The following is a 23,287-nucleotide window of genomic DNA, read 5'->3' as shown; positions in this document are numbered from 1 at the left end:
ATTTATTAACAACAGAAAAACTATATAAAATCTCCATATCTATGATGCGTTATTTTGTACATATTTTTTATTTTTTAACTTTTTACTATTATTCTTGAAACAAAAATTATGATTTAATATTTAACTATTATAAATAGGTTAAGAGTAATAAGCAAAGAGGGTCGAATTATTCTTATATATAACTTATTCTATCAATTTCACAACTTAATACCATACTACTTCTGAAAGCTTATGTTAATATTTATATCGGATTTATCAGCTTTAATAGGCAGTATTAAGAGCCAAAGCATAGGACTATGTTCAGCAGTGAACAGGTAATGGTTGATATGATGATGATGAATATTAAATTATTAATATTTATATATTTCTTTACTTATTTCAATTTATTTTACATACCTAAATGTATATACATTTATTAAAACTATGGGAAGACCTTTCACCAAGGGACTATGTATATTATTTGAAAAGGCATGATTACGAATTGTATACACTTAATCATAAAACTCATTTAAAATCAATAAAACTATTTTACAATTACGGAAACAAACCAAATGAATATTCGGTTTTTTTTTTCTTCTAAGAAACTATGAATAACCAGTGATATCAAGTGGCAACTTTGGAGTTTCAAAGTTTAAATAATATTTTTTTGTCAAGTATTAATACTCGTAGTTACGAGTATTTCATCAGTGGGTACCTATTCCGTGAGATTCAAAATCGCGCATGTGTTTAAATTGCAAATTTTCGACTAGAATCAAGCCAGACGTCGGTCGTGAAAACGAACAATACATTGCCAAACTTCCTTTGTTCCTTATACGTAGATGTGTATAAGTATATTGGCGCCGCTCTACCTGTATATCTGATGATGATATAAGTATCAGAACTGACAAAATCATTTGATTTCTCATTAATTCATATCATTTGATCTATAACATTTATGGTACCTAGTTATAACTGTTTTATGGCATATTTCATAGTATTTACATCTACATACATTTTAACAACATCAGAGTAAGAGATATAAATGAAACATGAATATAATCTTCTACTTTGTACTTACAAATTTTCAAGCAGCAATGTATTTTGTTATAATATTAACTGATTCACACATACTTATAGAAATGTACAGGACAATATGCACAATAGGTAAGTATAAAATACCAATTGTTTGTTTCTCCTATTCATCAATTTTCTAAGTAAATCATTCAGTTCTAGTCTCGTGTGGGTAGGTACTAATACATAGTTCATTAAAAGCTTGAGTGATAATTTTATTCAAGGCTCACGTTTGCGGTCTCGTAACGTGACATGGTTTGTATAAGATAATCAGTATTATTCTTATTAAGCATGGTATTATATATATAGTAAACTAATATTTGCATTACAATAATTTGCAATATTTTAATTATATGCCATTGTTTTTTGATAAATTTTTGACGGAAAATAAATAATTTCTTTACTTAATAATTAATGAATACTGTCTCTAAGCTTAAAAAGTTCAAAGGGGAAAAATCTATGCATTAATTAGCGATAAAATAAAATTTTGCCTTTTTCTTTAAAATACTTATAAAGTCTTTAAAACATCATATTTATTAAGTAATAAAAAAAAAATTGTACATTTTCTCTTAAGCGAAAAAATAGCTTTAATTTTTTTATCTCTCGTAATTTACAATCCTCTCAGCGACAGCGGCATGTGCGTCTTTAACGGCTTATCCTCGTTTTTTATAGTCTATGGTATAGGATTAAGTCGGTTTGTGTGCGTGGGGAACACACCCACCGAGACGGCTCGCCGAAATTATGGCCGATAGTTTTTGCCCGCCGCCAAGTGTCAAGGACACACGCCTCTTGCTTGTTGCTACGTTCACAAACGAATACTGAAGCGTTTAACTTTCTTTGAGATATTATTATTGTAATTATACGCAGTTGCCTTGTACACATATGAGATAATCTTGGATTTACGATTATATCTAGGTAGAGACATTATTTATAGACTGAATTTTTGAGAGGAGATAGTCATGAACAATTTATATTATTGTAGCGCAAACACACTATAGTTTTCTTATGAATCTTTGTTATTTGCGTTTCATATAATTTTAGTTTTGTTGTTGTTATCTTATGTATGCTAGAGATGCAATATCTCTCTATCTCTATGAACGTTTATTTGAAACTGTACCTAGAATAAAAAGATATAAGACTCTATAATTTTTATACTTAATTCATCTTGTATTTACAAACTTTGAAAACATGTATAGTTAGCAAAAATAAGTATATAATAACAACCCTTTTTTTTATCGATTCAACGTCTCATTTATGGTAATCAATATTAAAGTTTGTGAAGATATTATAATGTTTGTTATTTAGTTACGCTTAAATGGCTGAAAATATTTGAGTAAAGCATCCAAATATACTATAAAAACCATGAGATGTAGCCAATTTCTTATAAAAAATCAAAGGTCTACCGATCCAAATAGGTATGTCGAAAAATCGGTCAAAATAATTTATAGTTAAATAAAAACAAAAACAAATAATTTATAGTTGTAATAATTACTATTCAATTTAAGAAGTAAGACAAAAATATATTTTGAATTTTATGTCGGTTAATATTTTATTAAGTATGCCCATTCATTTATTCATTAAAGTAAAAGCGAAGCAGTTTAGTATTCAAATAGTGTTGTAGGTGACCATGACTCTACGGTGGATATAGAATAGAATGATTGATTAGAATATTATTATTTATAATCTATTAAATATTTATAGAACTCAAATATCTTGAGTACGAATCTACCCAAACTCAAAAGTTTAGTGTGTTATTAATATAAAAATTCCAAATATATCTCCGATGATGAAAAACTTCGTAAGAAACAAAATGAATACTTACATGTCGAATCGAGTAATATGTTCTACACAGCGATAATAATTGAGAAATGACTCCGACTACCTCATTCGGGATTACAATTGTGAGCATGCTTTTAATTCTTTAAAATATATAATGGATTTTTGACTATGTTTAGGTACATATGGACGGAAACATTATAGACTGATTACCAGACAGATATACATAGATAAAGTTATAAGCTTCCGTTTTGATCACGAAACTATAAATTGATAAAATAAAGCCACGGATGTTCAAAATATCATAGCAATTAAAAGTAACCTGTAAGTCATTAACCTTAATCCATATTAATAATTCTTATATAAAGTCCAATTACCAGTTAAAATATATTGTAATTAAACCACTTTGGTAACTATAGATAATTAAAAACCCACGGTTACCAGTTATCAAATACATACAATTTAAATACCGATCGAAATGACCGTATCAAATCAAAAATTACTTGGCTTACTTTCTTGCTATTCTTTGTCCGAAAAAGATTAAGCCCACCCACATAATGTAACATAACAGGATATAATCCTACGACTTTTACCAAAATATTTATTCAAAAAGTTGTAAAATTCGAAAGTCATTTAGAAATGCCATAGTTCATAAAAGTAAGGGTACAGTTCGCACATACAGATTATGATGTAGGGTTAACCGAATCCTGAAAATTATCACGGAAAACAAAGCTTTTTTAATGGATGATAATGGAATAGTAACTCCAGCTGCAGTGTCAGTATTCGCTGGCGAGGAACCAGTGAGGGATGATAGGGGGAGAATAAAAGTAGGTCACTTGGTCCGTAGTGAAGAATTCATCAATTTGGGGATAAGAAATTATGTTACGTTATATTTTCAACTTCGTCGTTACATGAATCCTTCACACGTTCAGTTACCTATTATGTTCAAATTTTTAATTACTATGTTCACCTTCCGACTCTATTGTACCTACATCTCGCTGATAAATGATGTAAATATTAATTCATCAACGGTCACAACCGCTGATTTTAGTGCTGTCAAGTCACAAGTGTAACTAAAGCTTGATTACGACATGGCCGCGAAATTTTATTTTTAATTATCTTCGCGTCAATTAAAAATACTTAGGCATTATAAATTTAAATAAAATAGGTAGATCTTACAATTCTATATGTAAAGTCTAACTACGAGTACTATTTTGCAATATAATAAACTGACAAAAATATTATAGTACCTATATATAATATAAATACTAATAAATACTAATATAATATAACTATAATAGTAAATATTATAGTATTACAAACATTGTATTACTTTTGGAAAGTTTGTCCTTAATGGTATGCATTTATTTATTAGACACTTACATATATTTAAAAGGCTAACAACGCATTGGTTACAGCCCTTGTGCACTCGATATGATAGAGCCTTTTGTCTCCCTAAAAACAAAATAATTCGCTACATAATAATCAAATTACTAGTACTTTATTCCATGTTTATTAAAATGTTTTATTATTTATATTAACGTTTTAAAAAAAATCGTCTTTAAAACAATTTATTGTATGTTCAACAGTGGACAGATAATGGCTGATATAATGGAAATATTTTATTACTATAGGTACTTGATAACTAGTGCGTTGAGAGTTATGAATAGGTAAAGTTTAATTCCAACACGCTATCGTGTATTGTTTGACAGCTAAATTAATGAACAAGTTTTGTTCACCTTCAGATAGTCTATCGAATAGTCACTATATTCCATTATAACTAGCAGAATAATAGGCACTGCGGCGCCCCTTGTTTAACCCATTTTACATAGACTAATTTCGATTCGTTAAAATGTGTTGTTTCCGCTCTGCGACTAATGGCGTTGCATTGTTTAACCAAGTACGTTATATGTTAAACAGTTGAAAAATACGTCCTTCACTACAGGTGAATTATACATTTTATACGTATAGTTCTGTATAATTATATGTAATTGTATATATTTTACATAGGTATTCTATTTATTGTTTCTTATAAATTTTGTATACAGTTTTATTTTCCTTTATGTTATGCACCTTAGAATAGCAAACAAGGGGCCCCTGATGGAAAATAGTAATAGATATGGAACATTTTTCCTATATAATAATATCATTATCATTTCAATATCTTATGCAATATTAATAATCATTAATGTGTAAAAAAGAAAATTGTCAATTTGATATAAATACTATTAAAGTGAGAAAAACGACGCACCTCTGTAAAAATAAATACAATTAATAACAAATTAAATAAGTATAAATAAAATACATACAACTAGGATGCGTTTAGTGCTAAACACATTTTGAATAGAATAGAAATAATCTTTATTTGAATAGACTTGTTTACAAGTTCTTTTAAATCGTTAATTTTATATGATTGTACAGCTGGGTTCGGGATGTTGTTATCTGCTGAGAAGAATCTACGAAAAAACTCAACATTTACAGATAATTTAACATTAGCACAGGTACTATAACTATAATTAGTATTAAGTTCTATTTATATGTATTATTGAATGGAAAATAAACAAGCAAACATAAGCAGACCAATCCTCACAAACAGCACCCGTTCACGAGCATGACGGATGACGGAGGAGTCAGCTAACATTGCGCTTAACTGTATTTTAGGACTTTCGCTCAATGTTCCGGCCCATCACGCCGCCACCAATCAGGACCTTATAGTGAGCAGCATGTTAAACTTTTACTATCAGTAGATAGGAAAATTGTCAATTGTATGTTGTAAAAATGTCATTACTATAGTATAAATACGAGTACCTTTGTTAGCCGAGAACATAGAGAGTATTTTTTCACGGAGACATTTTACTCTAACTGTTGACATCAACAATGTTACGTGTTTTCATTTTGTTTGTGACCAAAATTATTATCCAAGATTAATGTTATAAAAGTATACAAGTATATTATGAAACTACGTGATAAAATTTTTAATGCTACTATAATAATGCGATACGGCGAGTAATAATAGTTTGGCATAGAATGGGCCACCCTTTCCTTTCCCGTGGGTGTCTTAAGAAGCGACTAAGGGACGGCGAGAGATGGGCAGCAGCGTCCCTCTTAAAACATTCCCAAAGGCCTAACTGCAATTGCCAACTCGCCTGCCAAGCGTCGCAACTACTGGCAAAACCCCCCTTATGTGGGACGACTACATTCGGCAGTGGAGAGTTAAAGACTGATATGATGATGATGGTAATAATAATATTATTATCATTAATGAGTAATAATTATATATACATTATTAAATTTTGACAAGAACTTTTTTAGGTATCAATATTAGTGTGTGTGAGATATTGGTTAAATTGCTCCGAATAACAAGACCAAAATTAGGTATGACTTCCAGTCTTTTAAATTTTCGCGTAAATCCCTCATAATGCTAAACATTAATAAAAACAATGAATACAAGAGCCAATATTCAGCTCGTTCACTATAACAATGGAATTAAATAATTATGCTCAACGTAATACTTATTAAGTTAGGTACGTGCAAAACATACTTAAAGAGTATTTGCGTTCATTTTAACGGCAATTGTCAATAAATTGCCTAGACTACCCCACCTATCTGGGATTACAGTTGTAAATATTCAATAACGGTATATTTTCTTGTTTTACAATTTAATATACTTACTACTTGATACTTCATTGTTTATAATACTTACTTTAAAGAAATATTTCTTATAGATATATTTATTTTTTATTAACGGATAATTGTATAACAATTCTAATAGGAAGAATGCAATTAAATTGTCACGCATAGTAGGTAAGCTTGTGGCGCGCAGCAGGCGCGGTCGTAACTAGGTCACCCATTTCTCGATGCCCGACGCAAAAGGACAAAGAGACGAGTCGACCTCCGTTAATGTTCGTTACCTACGTCGTTATAGAAATACTTATACCATTATTTTATACTTATAGTTCAATATAAACTCTCGGCACCCTCGACTTTCATGTCTAAGTAATAAAAGAGGGGACTACAAGTAGCTTTGGAACGAAACGCAATAACGTGTTAAATGACCCGAATACGATTTACCCAAGTGTTTTTATTTCTAAACTATACTATAATGAAATAAATTGAAAAACAAGAACAAGAACTTAGAAATAAAAATATACAAAGGAGGACGTACAACAATAAAAGCAATCGGAGAAGTAGAAATACATTCATCAAGATCCTACGCAGTACCCAACGGATACGTTTATTTTTCTTTTTTCCTTTTTCGGGCACGGACGTCCTACTGCCTACCTACTGGATTTGCATATACGTTCTAGTTGCAGGTATTGACATCCTACGCAGTATATTGTCCAGTTTTAAAGAAAAATTACCTATTAATAATATATGTGCCTAATATGTACTTAATGACAATGAAGAAACAGATGTACTCGTATATTGTAAGCATAAAGATTTTTTGTAGGGCCATGAGCGACCTTATAAGAAGACAATAAATTAAATCAGAATATTTGATTAAGGTACTTAGCTCCCTCCGATTTATCTCAAAACAAAGATAATGATTCTTCTAATCAGATCCGCTTAGTGCGAGAGTATTAAATCTTTGGTAATTCTTGTAAATCTATTTGCACAGATGTATTTGATTTGTACACCAAACAACCCAGCAGCTACCGATATTTAACATTACGTAAAACGTTCGAGATTTTATTCGTGTCTTTTTTACTTTACACTTTTACAACATGATACGTGTCAAACATTGATTTAAAAGCATCCGGTTAAAATAACAGTTCGGTTAATTTTCTACATTAATTTTCTAAGAATAATATTAACCTTGAGATAGCTTGCTTATTGCATCAATCCAACCATATTTTGGTAGTGGCATTTTCCTCCGACTTCGCGACTGGAATAAGCAAATCCGTAGTCACAAGTAGGTTGGTTATTCTAAGTCGGTGCTTTATTGTATTTACGTGCCATAGATATGAGATAATATATAGATATACAGGGGCGGGTCAAGGTGACGAACTGCTTTCAACTTCGCCTACTATACATATATGGAACTAACATATTTCAGCTCCTGTTTAGATCAAGCAGTTTTGTCACGAATCGTGTTCTAATTATACGGCGTTGAACTCTAATTTCCACATAATATCTGATCCTGGCATCGACGTCGTGAAGCCTGTTAATTGCTTAATCCTTAAATGTCCTTGTGAACCGTGTTAGTGCTAATCTGTTCATTGCGATATGCGTTGAACAATAGACTGAGACTAACTACACACCACGCGGAAGAGCGTTAAAATACGTCGTAAAAAGTGTAGTTTCAACTTTATGACTCGTATTCAATTGGGGCTTGTAAAAAGCGTTTTATTGGAGTAGCATCCTGGCTACGAGGTCGCAGTGCTCAGATAGCTCTAATTAAAAACTGGCCGCATGCTCTTTTCTTGCGAAAGCATGGCCTCTGCAAATTGCCCAATTGCAATATTATGCCTGCCCTTTTATAGTTTAATATCCAGATTTTATCGAAGCCATTTGTTAACCTTGAGACACAACAAAAAGTTTTAAGCATATATGTACTTATTTGTTGCAGGTTAAACTACCAGTGAAACGAACGTTACCCGTGAAGACTTCTAGCTTAGAAGACTTAAGTGCCATTCAAATTACCAGATTACCAGAAAAGTGATATAATTTTATCTAATGATAGAGTATAACCGTGATATATACATATAAAGAACTCTAGATCTAGGTGCTAACACCAATAGTTTTTAGTGTAAAACGTAACCAAAAAGAAACGAAACTGGCTCCGTACAAGGATATCATGAACTCATCGAGTATGAGTTCCACAGTGCCAACTATTAAGTGTGAGGATACGTCCCCATCGCCGTCGGCGCCAGTCGGCACCGATGGCGAATCAACGGCAAATGGGGCGTATAACTTGAGCGTAAACGTAAATCTCAGTGCTGCTATGATCAACCTCCTGAGTGCTGAAACTCCGAACGCTACGACACTCAGGACGCCAGAAATTGTCAACGATGTAATCACGATGACCAATCCTCTGGACCAGTACAATTATACAGAAAAAAATTCCGGTTTCAAGGTAAGCATATTTCTATTTTTATTTTAAATTAGTGATTATTATATATTTATTCGTATCTATCATTACTTTATTTTGAAAATATTAAAGCATATAATATAGCGTAATTTCAATGTTTTCATTATTATCTAAGATCTTACAAGGACGGCATAAAGTAAACATCCATGACTGTACGGGGCTTGGAGCCAGAACGCTGCCTACGCATATCGGGAAACATTTCAATGACCAACGGCAAGCTTGTTAGAGTCATCCCTCTGACCATGTTAATACCTTGCCTATTTCTTGCATCCTGTTGCGATGAGCAACAAATAATCAAAATGCGCGGTAGAGCTTGCAAGAGCCTCCCTCTACTTGGGTCACATCCATGTCGCCGGTTCGAATACAAAATAAGTGTTACATGTATCTTGAATAGTTGCCAAGAATCTGTTGCCACGTAGCATAGTCACGTGACTGAACCATCAGTACTACATTAAAACGTTGAATAATAACTCTGTTGTCTCTAGCATGCAACACCATGAGGTCATGCACCTGATGCAAATTATTTATTCATACTGAAAAGAAACAGATTTCCAGGCGCCTTGACCAGGTGTTTCAGTAGGTAAATTGTAAATACGTTGCGTATATTTTTTAATCAGAGATTATTTTATAAACTAATTTGTATAAACTAATTTATTGTGCTTAGATGAATTAATGAATGCGATATATTCAGAGCGAAACACAGCAAGAGAATAAAAAATCGTATGTACTTATATTATCTGATGACAAATCGTGTTTTGGACATTTTATTAATGCTGCCAACATTGTAAACTAATGGGAAGTGCATTACGTAAATAGATAAATGTAGGTAGGTGTCACTACACCTAATTTTATTTTTGTATTAAAAGAGTATGTAAACCTATCCATGACAGTCAATCCCTAAACATTTTTAAAAATAGACTTAAAGAGCATCTTCTATCCATAACAATTAGAGAGCAGCTTTTATTGAGGCTTCTTCTAAAAATGACTTTCCCCAAGAAAATTTAAAGGACAGTGTATATTATTTACAGAAAAGAAAGGATATCCTAACTGTTTTAAGTTCCTTAGAATAGAAGAATTGTAGAATTTCTTCATAAAACAGTATTAGAAGTTCATTTATACAATACAATACATTAGTCAATTATAGCTTAGTTTAATTAGATTTTAAGGTAAAAGCTAACGGTTTAACTTACTTGTAATTTAGTTGAAAAAACTTCACTAGTTTCGGAATCATTCGGGACCCGTAATGTTCAGCGGTTGTGACGCGATTTATCGACCAAATTGCACGTAAGTTAAACCTGTAGTTATTACATTTAAATACAATGTGTACGTACAAAAATTTTACCAAAAGATTAATTAGCTTCTAACTTAGTTTCGATTTAAATAACACATTACCCCGATCGACTCAGTAACCAGTACAATAATAGTACAAAAATATTTCGACCCATGTTGCTAGATATTCCATTTTAAAATACCTACTATTGATGAATATTGGAGTTACAAATTCTTTGGTAGTATTTATTATTATTATTCACACTTATTTTTAATATTAGGTTCTTTTGTCTGACTACCTTCGATTTTATTTGTATTTCTTTAAGCAAATCCCAGAAACATTCAATTTCGTCTGTATTTTGTGAAATAAAATTCAATATGATCTGTTATTGGTAACATGATGTAATAAGGTCACAGAGTTTCAACATGCACCCTGTGGGGGTACATTGCACAGCAAACATATCAATAGATTCTTAATACATTACTTTAATCATCATCATGATTTCAGCTATTATCCGTCCACTGCTAAACATAGGCTTCCCCTATAGACTGCCATAAAGAACGGTCCTAAGCCACCTTCATCTACTGACTACCTAGAATGCATTTGTGGTCATCGCTCCATCTAGTGGGGAGTCATCCTATACTGCGTTTGCTCGTACAGGATTGGTATTCAAGAACCTTTCTTTCCCATCTGTTGTCAATCCTTCCAGCTATGTGACCAGTCCATTGCCACTTCAGCTTGCTTATCATTAATTATTATTAATTAAATATTAATTGCTACGAAAACTGAAGTGGCAATTGCCTATTCTTATAGCACGAAAAACCGATAACCGATGTGATATAAGTTTTCGAATGGTGACCCCGTACTGACAAATACAAGCCGGGCGGCTCTTCATTATTCAGTAGATTTTTATATGCATCTTAGAATGGCAAACAAGCTGACGGCCCACCTGATGGAATGTGGTAACCGTCGCCTATAGACATGAGCAGTACCATGGACATAACAGAGTATACTGTTTTGCCCATGATACGCCTCCATGCGTTGCCCCCCCCCACTGCCCTCCCGTGTGTTATTACTCTCTATCCTATAAATTTACTGCCATATCCCACCCTTCAAACCGAAACACAGCCATGCAAACGCAACTACTTCACGGTAGAAACACGAATGGGACAGAGGTGTCCAAGCACGCACCACCATCCAACGATTTTTGTACAAAGTCTCCCTCGCTAAGAACCTTTCCCTATGACAGTCTACGGGGAGGACTATATTAAGCAGCAGACAATTGTAACGGCTAAAGTTGTGATGATAATAAATAATAATTAAAAGTAGATTAATTTAGTTGTATTATATTGCATAAGAAATAAATATAGGTATAATAAAACCCACACACACCAAAAAAAATCCTTTTTTACATCAAAAAAAAAATCCTACGATACAATAGATTAGAATTTATTATTATAAATTATAGAAAGAATTTGATGCCGTTATGTTCTAGCTCAGCCATCATTGTAAACTTGTCTTAAACCTACAAGCTCAGAGCCTCCAAGTTTTAAATGTAAGTAGGTAGTAGCTTATGCGATAGTTGAATGTGGGCGAGTCAATTTAGATAGTGTGTAGGTAATCCATTTCTACAATTTAGTTTATACTTATATTACATTTTATAAGATATCAAGAAAATATTATTGAAAATAATTGAATACTAAAAACCGATTTCAATTTCAACAGTATTGGGCAATCGTGGGAAGTAAATTAATAAATCCTTTCAATTAAAAACAGAATTAATATCCCTGACATTGCTTTTCCTGTTGTTGAGGTAATAACCTTATCTATATACACAAAAAAACTGTCGAATTGAGAACTTCCTCTTCTAGTGAAGTATATTTAAAATAAATAATTTCAAAACAAAAAAAATGCACTTGACCGTTTGCAATTTGTATTCTGGTAATTAATGGTCCCTAAATAGATACAAGTACTACTGTTAAATATTTATGTAAAAAATCTTATATATAAAATTCTCGTGTCACGGTGTTTGTTACCAAACTCCTCCGAAACGGCTTTACCGATTTTTATGAAATTTGGTGTGAATATTGGGTAGGTCTGAGAATCGGCCAACATCTATTTTTTATACCCTTCAATAATAAGGGTGACCCTCGCCAAAAAATTTTTTTATTTTTTTGACAAATTTTTCAATTTTTATTTTATTATGATTTAGCATTGAAAAATATAAATTTTCACCGTTTTACGATCAACGCCTGTTTTTTAATCGCTATTTTTATATTCCGCTATAGGGTTGCAAGATGGCAATCGAATATAATAATTGTAGTACGATAATTTTTCATGTATAGTTCTAGAAATAATGTATATGGTAAAACAACGTTTGCTGAGTCAGAGTTAAAATTTTATATGTTTTCTGACATTAAAAATGTCATGTGGAAAGTTCATTAGGTTTAAAAATAGCTAGATGTTATCTCTAAATTGAGATTGTAAAGCGGTTTGTTATAATATTTCTGTTAGAGTTTTAAATAAATACTTAAGTGACAAAGATAACAAAAAATCTACTTACATTATATACAAATGTACCTAGTTCATTGTTGTTTTTGTATTAATATTATCTAAGACTATCTAGACTGGCAGGAGATAAACACTTCTTAACAACTTAAATGTGTATTTGTTCTTGTTTGTTCCATCAAACAGGACAAATAGATTTATTTTATTATCTATGACTGTAACTAAATATGTTGTACCTGTAATATGAATAAAATAACTAGTAGATATCTATATTTCATAATAATTAAAAAGTAATAAGAATATAATATATCTAATATACTAATTTAATCTTACAATTTATAGTCTGTTTTAATAAAAGTTTAATAACAAAGCTTTGTTAAACTGTCTTATGGTCCGGCTATATCATTCATTATTCGCCTATTTATATTTTGTGTGTTTGTCCCAGCTAAGCTGTATACATGTTTTTGTATATGCCTACCTAATTACACATATACATTGGGAAACCTTACAAGTCCATTTTGACCCATTTTCCGAAGCCCACAGACCAATACACAAGTATTCTATAATAATAGAATGAAATCGGAATCTTTAGCATCTTTTCAAGTTTGAAAATCTTTCCGAAAGAACCATGGATCAAAAAGATAAAAAACCAAAAATTGTACCTCCGATAACAACAATAATAATTCTTATTCAAGTAAACTTAATTTTATATATTTTTGAATAGTCAATTTTTATTATTTTACCACCACATTCGAAATCGCAATTTCAACTGAGAACAGGCATGAACTCCAACTGTTTTTAAACAAAATGTGAATTTATAATTCAAAAATTGTGTCAATATAGACTTATTGTGTTTCATACTGTGTTTTGTGTACGTCTGAAAAACACAATGGTTTCAGTATTTGGTGCTTAAAACTGTAACCTGTATGTTATTATTTATTAAAAGGAGCACATAACTAATACATATTTAATACATTTACAGAGTGGAAGCGGCGACTCAAATTCCTCTGTCTCCAACGGTTCATCGGCGACGTCACCAGCTTCTGGCACTCCACCAAGCATACAAAAGGTGACTAAAACTCAGTAGTCTTTTAAAGTTGCTTCTATAGATAATTAGGTTATAATAGAAGATAGGGTAGAAACGATATAATAATTCATAGATATTTTAAGGTGTTACTCTGTTACAAAAGTGGAAACTAAGCAACCGCCTGATGATTGTCATAGCTTATTGATGCCTACCCCTTATAGAGAAGCAACAAATAAAATTATCAATAAGTACGTTACCACTAACACGTGCACAGCATAGGACGAGACAGCAACTTTCCATATGTTGTTCTTTCTCATACGAGTGTCGAAAACGAAAAAGAAACCCATGGTGTAGCTTCTAGGGAAAATCTTGACGGGTAGCTCAATCCACGCTTAGGCACTAGTTTCAACTTGATTACTCAATTCTTTATCAGTTAAAAAATATTAAGTCAAATCTTTATGAAACTCTCAGTATATATGCCATAAAATATACAAATATCAACAGAAAGATGACTAAAAGACGGGTAAAATACAAAATTTATAATATTTCTCAATTATAGAGATGACATGTTTAAAACAAAACCGTTAAATATCTTGAAAATGGAAATGTAATCTGAGTCACGCTCGAATCGGCACTTCGAAATGTCGAATATAGGTATTTCATATTTATTATGATATTTCATTCGCTCCACAGGTATTACCTATATAATATTATATTACTTATAATACCATCATATATACAATATTAAATGTCAAAAGAAATTAATGCAAATGATGTAATAAAACTATACAATTAATATAATGAACTGTCAATGGATTTGTACACATAAAACTGCATTATACAAATTTCTGACTATGCCTTCTAAGACAACTTAAAATAAATAGGTTGGAACTATATGGCGTTTTGTAATTTATTTAGGACTAATTATTTAATTTATTATTTATTTAGTATCTTAGAAATACTTAATAGATATAAATCATTGCCGTTTTTTAGTCATAACCTAGAATATTTATTATGACTACCTACCTATAAAATCACAATTATTCTAAGATTCTCACGGTTTCTATGCATACTTAAGTCGATATTTATTTATTCAATCATTGATGGGAATAAAATCTTGAAACTCAACCTTGATAGGGTCATTCAATCAATATAAAGCCAGCATGAATCATTATAATGTAAAAAAGTATAGATACTTATTCATAGTAAGCAATTATGTGTAAATTCTTCTCCGTGAGCACTCAAAGACATGCCTACGTACATTGTATAAATAAACATATCGGTATATATGTCATCATTACACTGTATTAGTACACCTGCCTACGCAACTGCTTCCATAACACATATACACAAACTAAATTCAATAATAAAATTATTAATTATTGACATTACTGAAGATCTCTTTGTATGAATCAATCAGTGAACTTTTTATTTCGTGTTAATTAATTTAAAGGTCATATCGGAAGCAAGGTCGTAGCCAGGGTCAGTGTTCACAAAATTATTTTCAGGTATAATTATTTTCGCGTACGTTAGCGAAATGGTCTATAATTTCTGTGAGTGACTGATCACTCAAATCGGGTTATGGATCTAATTATTTGTATACATATCGTAGGTGCCGCTTGAGCTGAGCGGATTTTGTTGTAAAGGGGCAACATGTGTCTCGTATATTATAGATTTTCAGAAAAATATATATCAACAGATTCTCATATTTATGTTTTTATGGCAACGTTAGACATGTATACGTATATTTGCATCTCCTAATATTTACTTATAGTAGGTACATTATTTCAGAAACAAGACTTTCTGCCACACATATTTCTTTTATTACACAGTTATGTCTGTAGAGTTAGCAGAACACGTTCGGTACTCGAAGATTTGGCATCATTTTCAGGCGAAACTTCTGGAATTTTCAAGCTAACTGTAATAATGCTTAAAAGGTTATCCTTGTGTGATAATCGAGTAAATATTGGTACAATATGCCATGATGTTATCGTTGCCCAACATGGTAATAAACTCCTCTTATTAAGAAACCCATTTATAGTAGAATGACATTAGTAGGTAGTTGTGTTATGGCACTTTCTAAATATAATAAGGAGTGTGGGATATTTGTTATTTTTAGGTTTTCATTACATTAAAAAGTATTATAAATAAAAAATAAATAGGGCTTGTTCAGGCGAGTTGAAAGAAATGGAAAATAATAATAATAATAGAAAGTAAAATAAATTTCTATATTTATTTTCAGACTTGCTCGGAATTAATAAAAGCTGGGTTGAAGCTGTCGATTGAATCCAAACGGAAGATGTCGGGAAGTGATACTGATGTAGGAATCAAACGGTTGAAAAAAGAAGAGAGCGATGACGATTATGACAGTAGTCATACACTAACAAATAAAAATGAAGGGGTGAGTGTCAACTATCTCTACCAAGAACACGCAAGAAGATATCAAAATAGATATCTTCTATCTTACCAGAGGGAGACTTTGTATAAAAGTCGATTGCTTGGGTACCTCTGTCCCATTTGTGTTTCAACCGTGAAGCAGTTGTGTTTGCATGGCTGTGTTTCGGTTTGAAGAGTGGGATATGGCGTGAATTTACTGGGTACAGAGGAATAACACCTGAGTCCTCAGGAATGGCAGCGCATGGGGGTATCATGGGCGAAACAGTATACTCTGTTATGTCCATGGTACTGCTCATGTCTATAGGCGACGGTTACCACTTTCCATCAGGTGGGCCGTCAGCTTGTTTGCCATTCTAAGTTGTATAAAAAAAAAAAAATCTTAAAATGGATACATTTCTCATGATTTTGTAATTTGTTACAGATATATTCATTTAGTTTAGTTATATAATTGGTTACATAATAGCGTTTAGTAATGTGCTAGCATGGTAACTACTGTCAAAACCCCCCCAACGGTAGAGGTTTATGTTCAGCAGTGGACAGTAAACGGCTTGAAGATAATTTCACTTACACAAATACGACAAGTTAAAAGCCGTGTTAAAAAACAATATGATTAAACATATATCAACCAGCTACATTAATAAAATAAAAATAAAAAAACTAAAGCTTTCAAAATAATAAAATTCTGCTGTCTATATGATATAGATATTTAAAAATAGTTACAAGCTGAATAACGGACTGACTTCGGAGAATTTAAAGATTAAAAATACGTTACGTAGTTAAGGTACTATTCATATATTGGTTGTACTCCATATAATAGTATTAAATGTTATATTGAATACATAATATCCATAGCTGCTTCTCAACAAGAAGCAACTATGTATTGCGAATCATATCTAGACTTTAATAGCTTTTGCTGTTGCATTATAATTCAACGGCTTCATTGAAGTTTTATGAGCTTACTAAGAAGGCATCGATAATGCGAAATCGCTCGTGACTGAACTTCCTGATTTGAAAGTTATGACAATGAGATATCACTCACTGGTTACGAATAATAAAAGCGACAAAATTTTATATGCACCTAATCCTATCGAATACTTAGATAGTTCTTCCTTTCAAATCACGTCAGATTTCATTTATAGTTTTGGGCTCTCTTCTTTAAGATTTAAGATTCATTGCTCGTTCTCTTTCATTTAGGAATCTGGCATATCTGTCACTACATAATTTTTTTTTGATACAATTCTGTAATGTGGAAATTGTAGATATATGTTGTGGTAATTGCGTAGAAGTCATCGTTGATAAAAATTGCACACTTAAGCCTGAAGGTGAAAAAATTTATTGCGATTACGTAATAATGACAAGTAAAGCTATGTTTTAACTAAAACTAAATAAATTAAATTTCAGTTAACACCAGAAGACGAAGAACGTAGAAGACGAAGAAGAGAACGGAATAAAATAGCAGCAACAAAATGTAGACTCAAAAAACGAGAGCGGACGGTCAATTTAGTGACTGAAAGTGAAGTATTGGAAACGCAAAATATTGAATTAAAGGCTCAGCTAAAGGTGAGTAAAATAATTAAATCCATGACATTAAAAGATAAAAAGATCAACCAAATTTGAATAGGTATTATCTATTATGTGAATAGATACTCGGTATCGAGTACTCGGCAGAAAAATATGTACATTTACTTATAACTGCACGTATCTTTAGATCGCAAAATAGTCGTTAGCCGAGAAATGACTTCCGAGCAATCATTGCTAACTGCATCCGGAAATGCAAAACTATGAATTTGAAATTGTTAAGCAATTTTTGTAGCCCTTTCAATGACTGTAAATTTTAAAAACGGTACTGCTACGAATGTGGTCATTATTAGTATTTATTTATTTAATAGTTCCTAAATATTACAGATACAATTTATTTTGTTACAGGACCTGGAAGTACAAAAGCGGCAGCTAGTTGACATGCTGTCATTACATGCATCCTCGTGTGTGAAAAACAACAACTCAAACACAAGACAGTCTCCGACGACACACTACAACATGATTCGGCCGTACGACTCACCTACCACATTCCCAACCAACTTCGAGGCACAGTCGCCGTACATCAGACCAGAGTCAGCAAACATCCTCGCCTCCAGCTATACCTGTGCAACACCGCTCAACGCCGATTCTTCCATAGACCCTATACCTTCCCTGGACACTTTATATGTGAACCCACAATTAACAGATGTGGATTACACGAGATCTGACAGTGTTCTCAGTTTACCTCCCAATTCCGAAAACAATTTCGTTACCACTGATGGTTTCTTACCCAAATCTACTAACTTGCTCGTACCAATTGATTCAGAACAGGAGTACTATGAGACAGAGGGGAACTATAATTTGACCACACCACAGTGCCACAGCTACAGCGGTACTGTTGTAGACGCACAAACTAAACTCAACAATGGCCTTAATGACAGATGCCTTGTCTAGTAACGATTACATCCACGTTTTGTCGGGTCCAAAATTTGTTTTGACATGTGTATACGTATAAGTAAGCATTGGTATAAAATTTAATTCGAAATAAAGTATCACCGTTGATTAAAATTAACTTTCCGTTTGTTCATGTTTTAAATATTACTGTGCTAATAAGAAAAAAAGGATAAAGGTAAAATTCTTGATAATTTTTAAAGCATTAAATTATAAATGTGCCAGAAAGTTGCGGCGGGGATTCATTTCGAAACGAAATCGTATGTCTACTGTGTAGGACAACAGCGTAGATTTAATAGTATCTGCAATACAAAATTTGGTGGATAATAAATAACAGAGGGAATCAGTGCCTATATCTAAAATTGCAAAGCAAAAATTATCCAAAATGCAGTGTTTAGGCGTAACATTAAGTCTATTGTTATATATTACATCTATTGACTTAAATTTCGTCTGATATTGCTATATTTTGAAATAATTTCAAAGGCCTTGGGGAGGTAATATCCCATTACATAAAAAGTGCAGTAGGTAGGTATAAAATCACAATGTTTCACTTTATTTAGATGGTAATGTCTAACATAAATTAAGTTTTATTTTTTAAGTTCTATAATTTTGCTTTGGTCTGTACAAAATATTTCACGATGTTTTTAATTTGAGATCTGATTTTATTTTAGTCGGTGCGATGTTTGACTGAGACTCAATATGCGGAGATTATGATATATAATACCACTAGTCCCTATTATATTGCGACCATCAGCTAAATATTAGACATTATAATTACCAATACTTTACCAGAATAGGAATCTACTACATAATACCATCAAATAATTTATGACAAACACGTATCGAAGTGGGACATGACAAGACATTTTATAAAAATAGGGACATACAAAATCGTCATGTTATTAATAATTATTTCGTATTTATATACTATACATAGTAACGTGTATTTTATAATATTCTCCAGTACAACATATAATGGATAAAATACCTCCTGTTAAAATTCCGAAGTTCTATCTTATGTTACAAAGAAATATATCACAGGTTATGTATGTAGATTATGTATATTATATGGATTTAAGGTGCTTTGACTCAGCGTAAGACGTGATATATAGCATATTTAGGTGTTAAGATTAAGTTTGTTAACAATTCAAGTATCTTTGAAAATATTTTTATCGTTTAATTGGGTCACGTAAACTAACATAAAGATTTATACTCGTATGTATACTTGAATAAAGTACAAATACATTATAGTGGTCTATTGAGGAAACTATGGTGAATATTGATTAATACATATTTATAAAAATGTGCCCACATTAATTTTATAATTTTTTTTTTAAATAAAATTAATTCAAGCGATTAGCTTAACAATAGAATGCAAATGATGACACTAGGGCATGATAAATTACAAAATCTTTATATTTACATATTTTAGTAATAAATACCGATTTTTAGACAACACAGTATCAAATTTAAATTGGCTATTACATATAACAGTTGCGCTAGCGCAATCAGTAATAAATTTAAAAACAATGATGTACTTTTTGAAAGAGATTACCGATTATATCAATGTAGTATGATGGTGTACAATTAAGATTGTAGTGTAATCAGATTCTTTTCTAAATCTTATGTATAGTTATGTGACCTTATTAATATATTTAGATATACTTAGAATATCGCTTTGGTCCATTTTATAACATTTTTAAAATCCATGTAGATATTTATTGATTTATGATCATTGTTTTACCGACATAGGTATATTATCTAAAGGTGCCTACCATAAACAAGTTCTAATTATAAAGGAAAGATTGATCACAATTTTGTTATTCTGTTGATATTTTATACACATTTTAGGATAAATATGTACTATCTGTTATCTGGGCTACTGTATATCGAGAATCAATATAATGATTGCTACAATTTACAATACTATAACGTTGTTTGGGTTCTCCAAAAATCTTTTCCATTTCATAGAGCTAGTAACACAAATAAAAATTTTTATTAAAAATATTTTTTATTGTTTGTTAATCTGAGAGATTAAGTCTTTAATGCTATACCATCAAAAACCATTATCATAAGATTTAGCATAATAACTGGAGTTGTACTATTATGTGATTATGTTATGTACATTGGTTTATTTTCGGTTAAAGATTTAAGACTGGTACCGTAATGGATTTTCAATTGTTTTACAAATTAATGTTTGGTACGTTTATCAAACAAGGAAATATGGACACACCTATGTAGCTCAGATAACTTAAAGGCCGCTCCGTTCTTAATAAGATAGTGCCTTGACCCTAGTCTGGCTGCGACAGCAGCGTAAATGTCAGTCGTGTGAGCATTTATTTTTATATTGTTATTAAAACATTAATTATTGTGATAAAAAAAAAATATTTTACTGTACACGTTTTACATGAATTTCAGACATTGTTATTTGTTGTTTAACAACTAGTGTTTAGTTTACGGTTTTGTTTTTGAAAATGAGTAGGGGATGGTCTTTGATAGGACAAGAGTGAAATAGCAGGCAATTGGCTCGTCGTTTTATTAGAATGTCTTTGTCATAGACAAAGTTTGCCGCGTAACCATATTACGCGGTAGCCATATTGAATCGCAACCATAGATATCTAAATTATCATAATGGCGACATGAGTAACAATATCTATGGTAAATGGACTGTCGTCTCACTCTTATCCCGTCACAGACCATCCTCTAAAATAACGAACTCGTGCAATTATGTTTAACATGATTTTTTTAAATTGAGCATGTTATAAACTTTTATTGTGATCGAAGTTCATTGTGTAAGTTTGTCTTTTTGTAGTTTGAACGTACCGTCGTTTTAATCTTACGTACAAGATTAACATTAGAAGGTATAGTTGTGATTTATATTGTTTTAAGGAAGCTCGTTCTCACATTTTTAATAGAGGTTTGAATTGAGTATTGATAGGTAAATGAGTATATAATATATTAGAATCTTTCAATACTACAAGTATTTTAATCAAATTGCCTAAGTTCTTTAGCTCTTCTCTCTATTACCGGTAACAATGCGGAAGTTTTTATCAATAATTCAAACATATTTAACAGCTATTATGGGAGCATATTTTTTTTTTTATAAATAATTTGTATTATTTAAAAAAAATTCGAAAGATTTTGGAAAATTTACCTACTTATTTCAAAATACTCCAATTCAAACTTCTTGTTTTAGATTACTTCAATAATGTAAGTGTAATGACATTTTTGGTTATATTTTATATTAACGTCAGTTAATATTACAACTCGTTAACAATGTTGTTATGTATTAAGATATTACTTATCGTGTATTTACTTTTAATTCATATGTAAAAAATGACAATTCTTAATATAATTTTAAAAGTAACATTTGGGATTGCAATAAAATGGGATTTGGTAGTTAACTTGTCTGGATATATTTTATCTATTTGTGTCGTGAACTTTTAGCGTAACTAGCATTTAACATGTTAGGAGTTATTTATAGGTGATAATCACCCTTTCCATCTGTTGTCTTCAAACATTTTGACAAATGGTATAATATTTATCACGTAGTTACAATAACTTATAAGTACATTCCACCATAAAGGTTCGATCATATAAAAAATATACAGCAATATTATTTTTATTCGTAAATATGTTTACGCTACCCCATGGAGGAGATTAACAAGCTGGACTTTGCTCTTCGGTTCTATCTTATGCATATGTTAGTGTAAACCTATTTACAATTTGTTGACTCTTATTTAGATCTAGCCAGTGAGTCATGGACATTTCACTGATCCCAAATGTATAATTTTATAATGATTAATTATTGTTAAATATTTATATAAAAATTGTAACCATTGTACAGGTCTGTCTGTTCTTCTTTAATCTGTTCTTTTTTCTTTCTATTTAATTATTAACATATACCTATCTTTTTACTAAAATTAATCATTTAAAAATATTGCAGACAACAGAATCCACCATTGTACATAATAAATTAACACAAAACTTAAAAATTATATAATAATATATATTAAAATAAATGGTATAGCCATTTATCGATGATAATATATATTGGCATACAATATTATTAACTAAATAATTTATCGCCAAACGAGAGAAAACAGAACAGATTTAATAACAAACAAATTACGTATGAAAACAAATTTCTTAATATCGTATTTGGCTGAATAAGTATAAAATTTAATACCTTTTTATATGTAAGTTATAGCGTATACTGTTAATGTAACTTTTAAGCCATTTCTAAGTGGATTACATTGAAAGCTATATACTAATGCTTAATTGCGATAATGTCTTGAATATTTTTGTCACAAAGAATTTATATCGTCTAAATGTTTAACATTGTTATACAGTGAGCTTATAGATTTTAGATTTATTGTATGAAATTTTAAAGTATAATGTCATTGGATAATTGTTATATAACGTGTGTACGTTTACATTTTGAGCGTAATGAACATCACTTGTACCTGCTTCGTGACTAATGTATAAATATTTTGACAGTCAAAGCAAAATTATTGCGCTTATCTATTAGATGAAATAAATCATTATATTGCATATAAATATTAATTTTATTTATATCCTTTAAAATCATTAAGTGTGCTCACGCATCGTTACCAACATACTTACTATAATCTCTCTTCTTTTTATTAAATTCTTAGGAAATGGAACTGCTAATGCAATAAAAGTTAAGGGTAAGACT

General features: G+C 31.1%; 1 protein-coding gene across 1 annotated transcript in view; it reads left to right on the top strand.

Moving 5' to 3' along the window:
* The window catches only part of LOC113512960 (protein c-Fos), a 58,300-nt gene extending 35,152 nt beyond the window's left edge, over window positions 1–23,148 (top strand). The window contains exons 2-6 of the mRNA XM_026896933.3: window positions 8,396–8,902; window positions 13,678–13,764; window positions 15,965–16,123; window positions 17,521–17,679; window positions 18,046–23,148. Coding sequence (XP_026752734.2) covers window positions 8,624–8,902; window positions 13,678–13,764; window positions 15,965–16,123; window positions 17,521–17,679; window positions 18,046–18,591 — 1,230 coding nt within the window. The 5' untranslated portion in view covers window positions 8,396–8,623 and the 3' untranslated portion in view covers window positions 18,592–23,148. The remainder of the gene's footprint in view (window positions 1–8,395; window positions 8,903–13,677; window positions 13,765–15,964; window positions 16,124–17,520; window positions 17,680–18,045) is intronic.
* Window positions 23,149–23,287: the final 139 nt, after the last annotated feature.

This window comes from Galleria mellonella, unplaced genomic scaffold (genome assembly GCF_026898425.1).
Source record: "Galleria mellonella isolate WM207_F2 unplaced genomic scaffold, CSIRO_AGI_GalMel_v1 utg23, whole genome shotgun sequence".
NCBI lineage: Eukaryota > Metazoa > Arthropoda > Insecta > Lepidoptera > Pyralidae > Galleria > Galleria mellonella.
The sequence above is the reverse complement of the archived record's forward strand: the minus strand, read 5'-3'. Positions and strand labels throughout refer to the sequence as shown.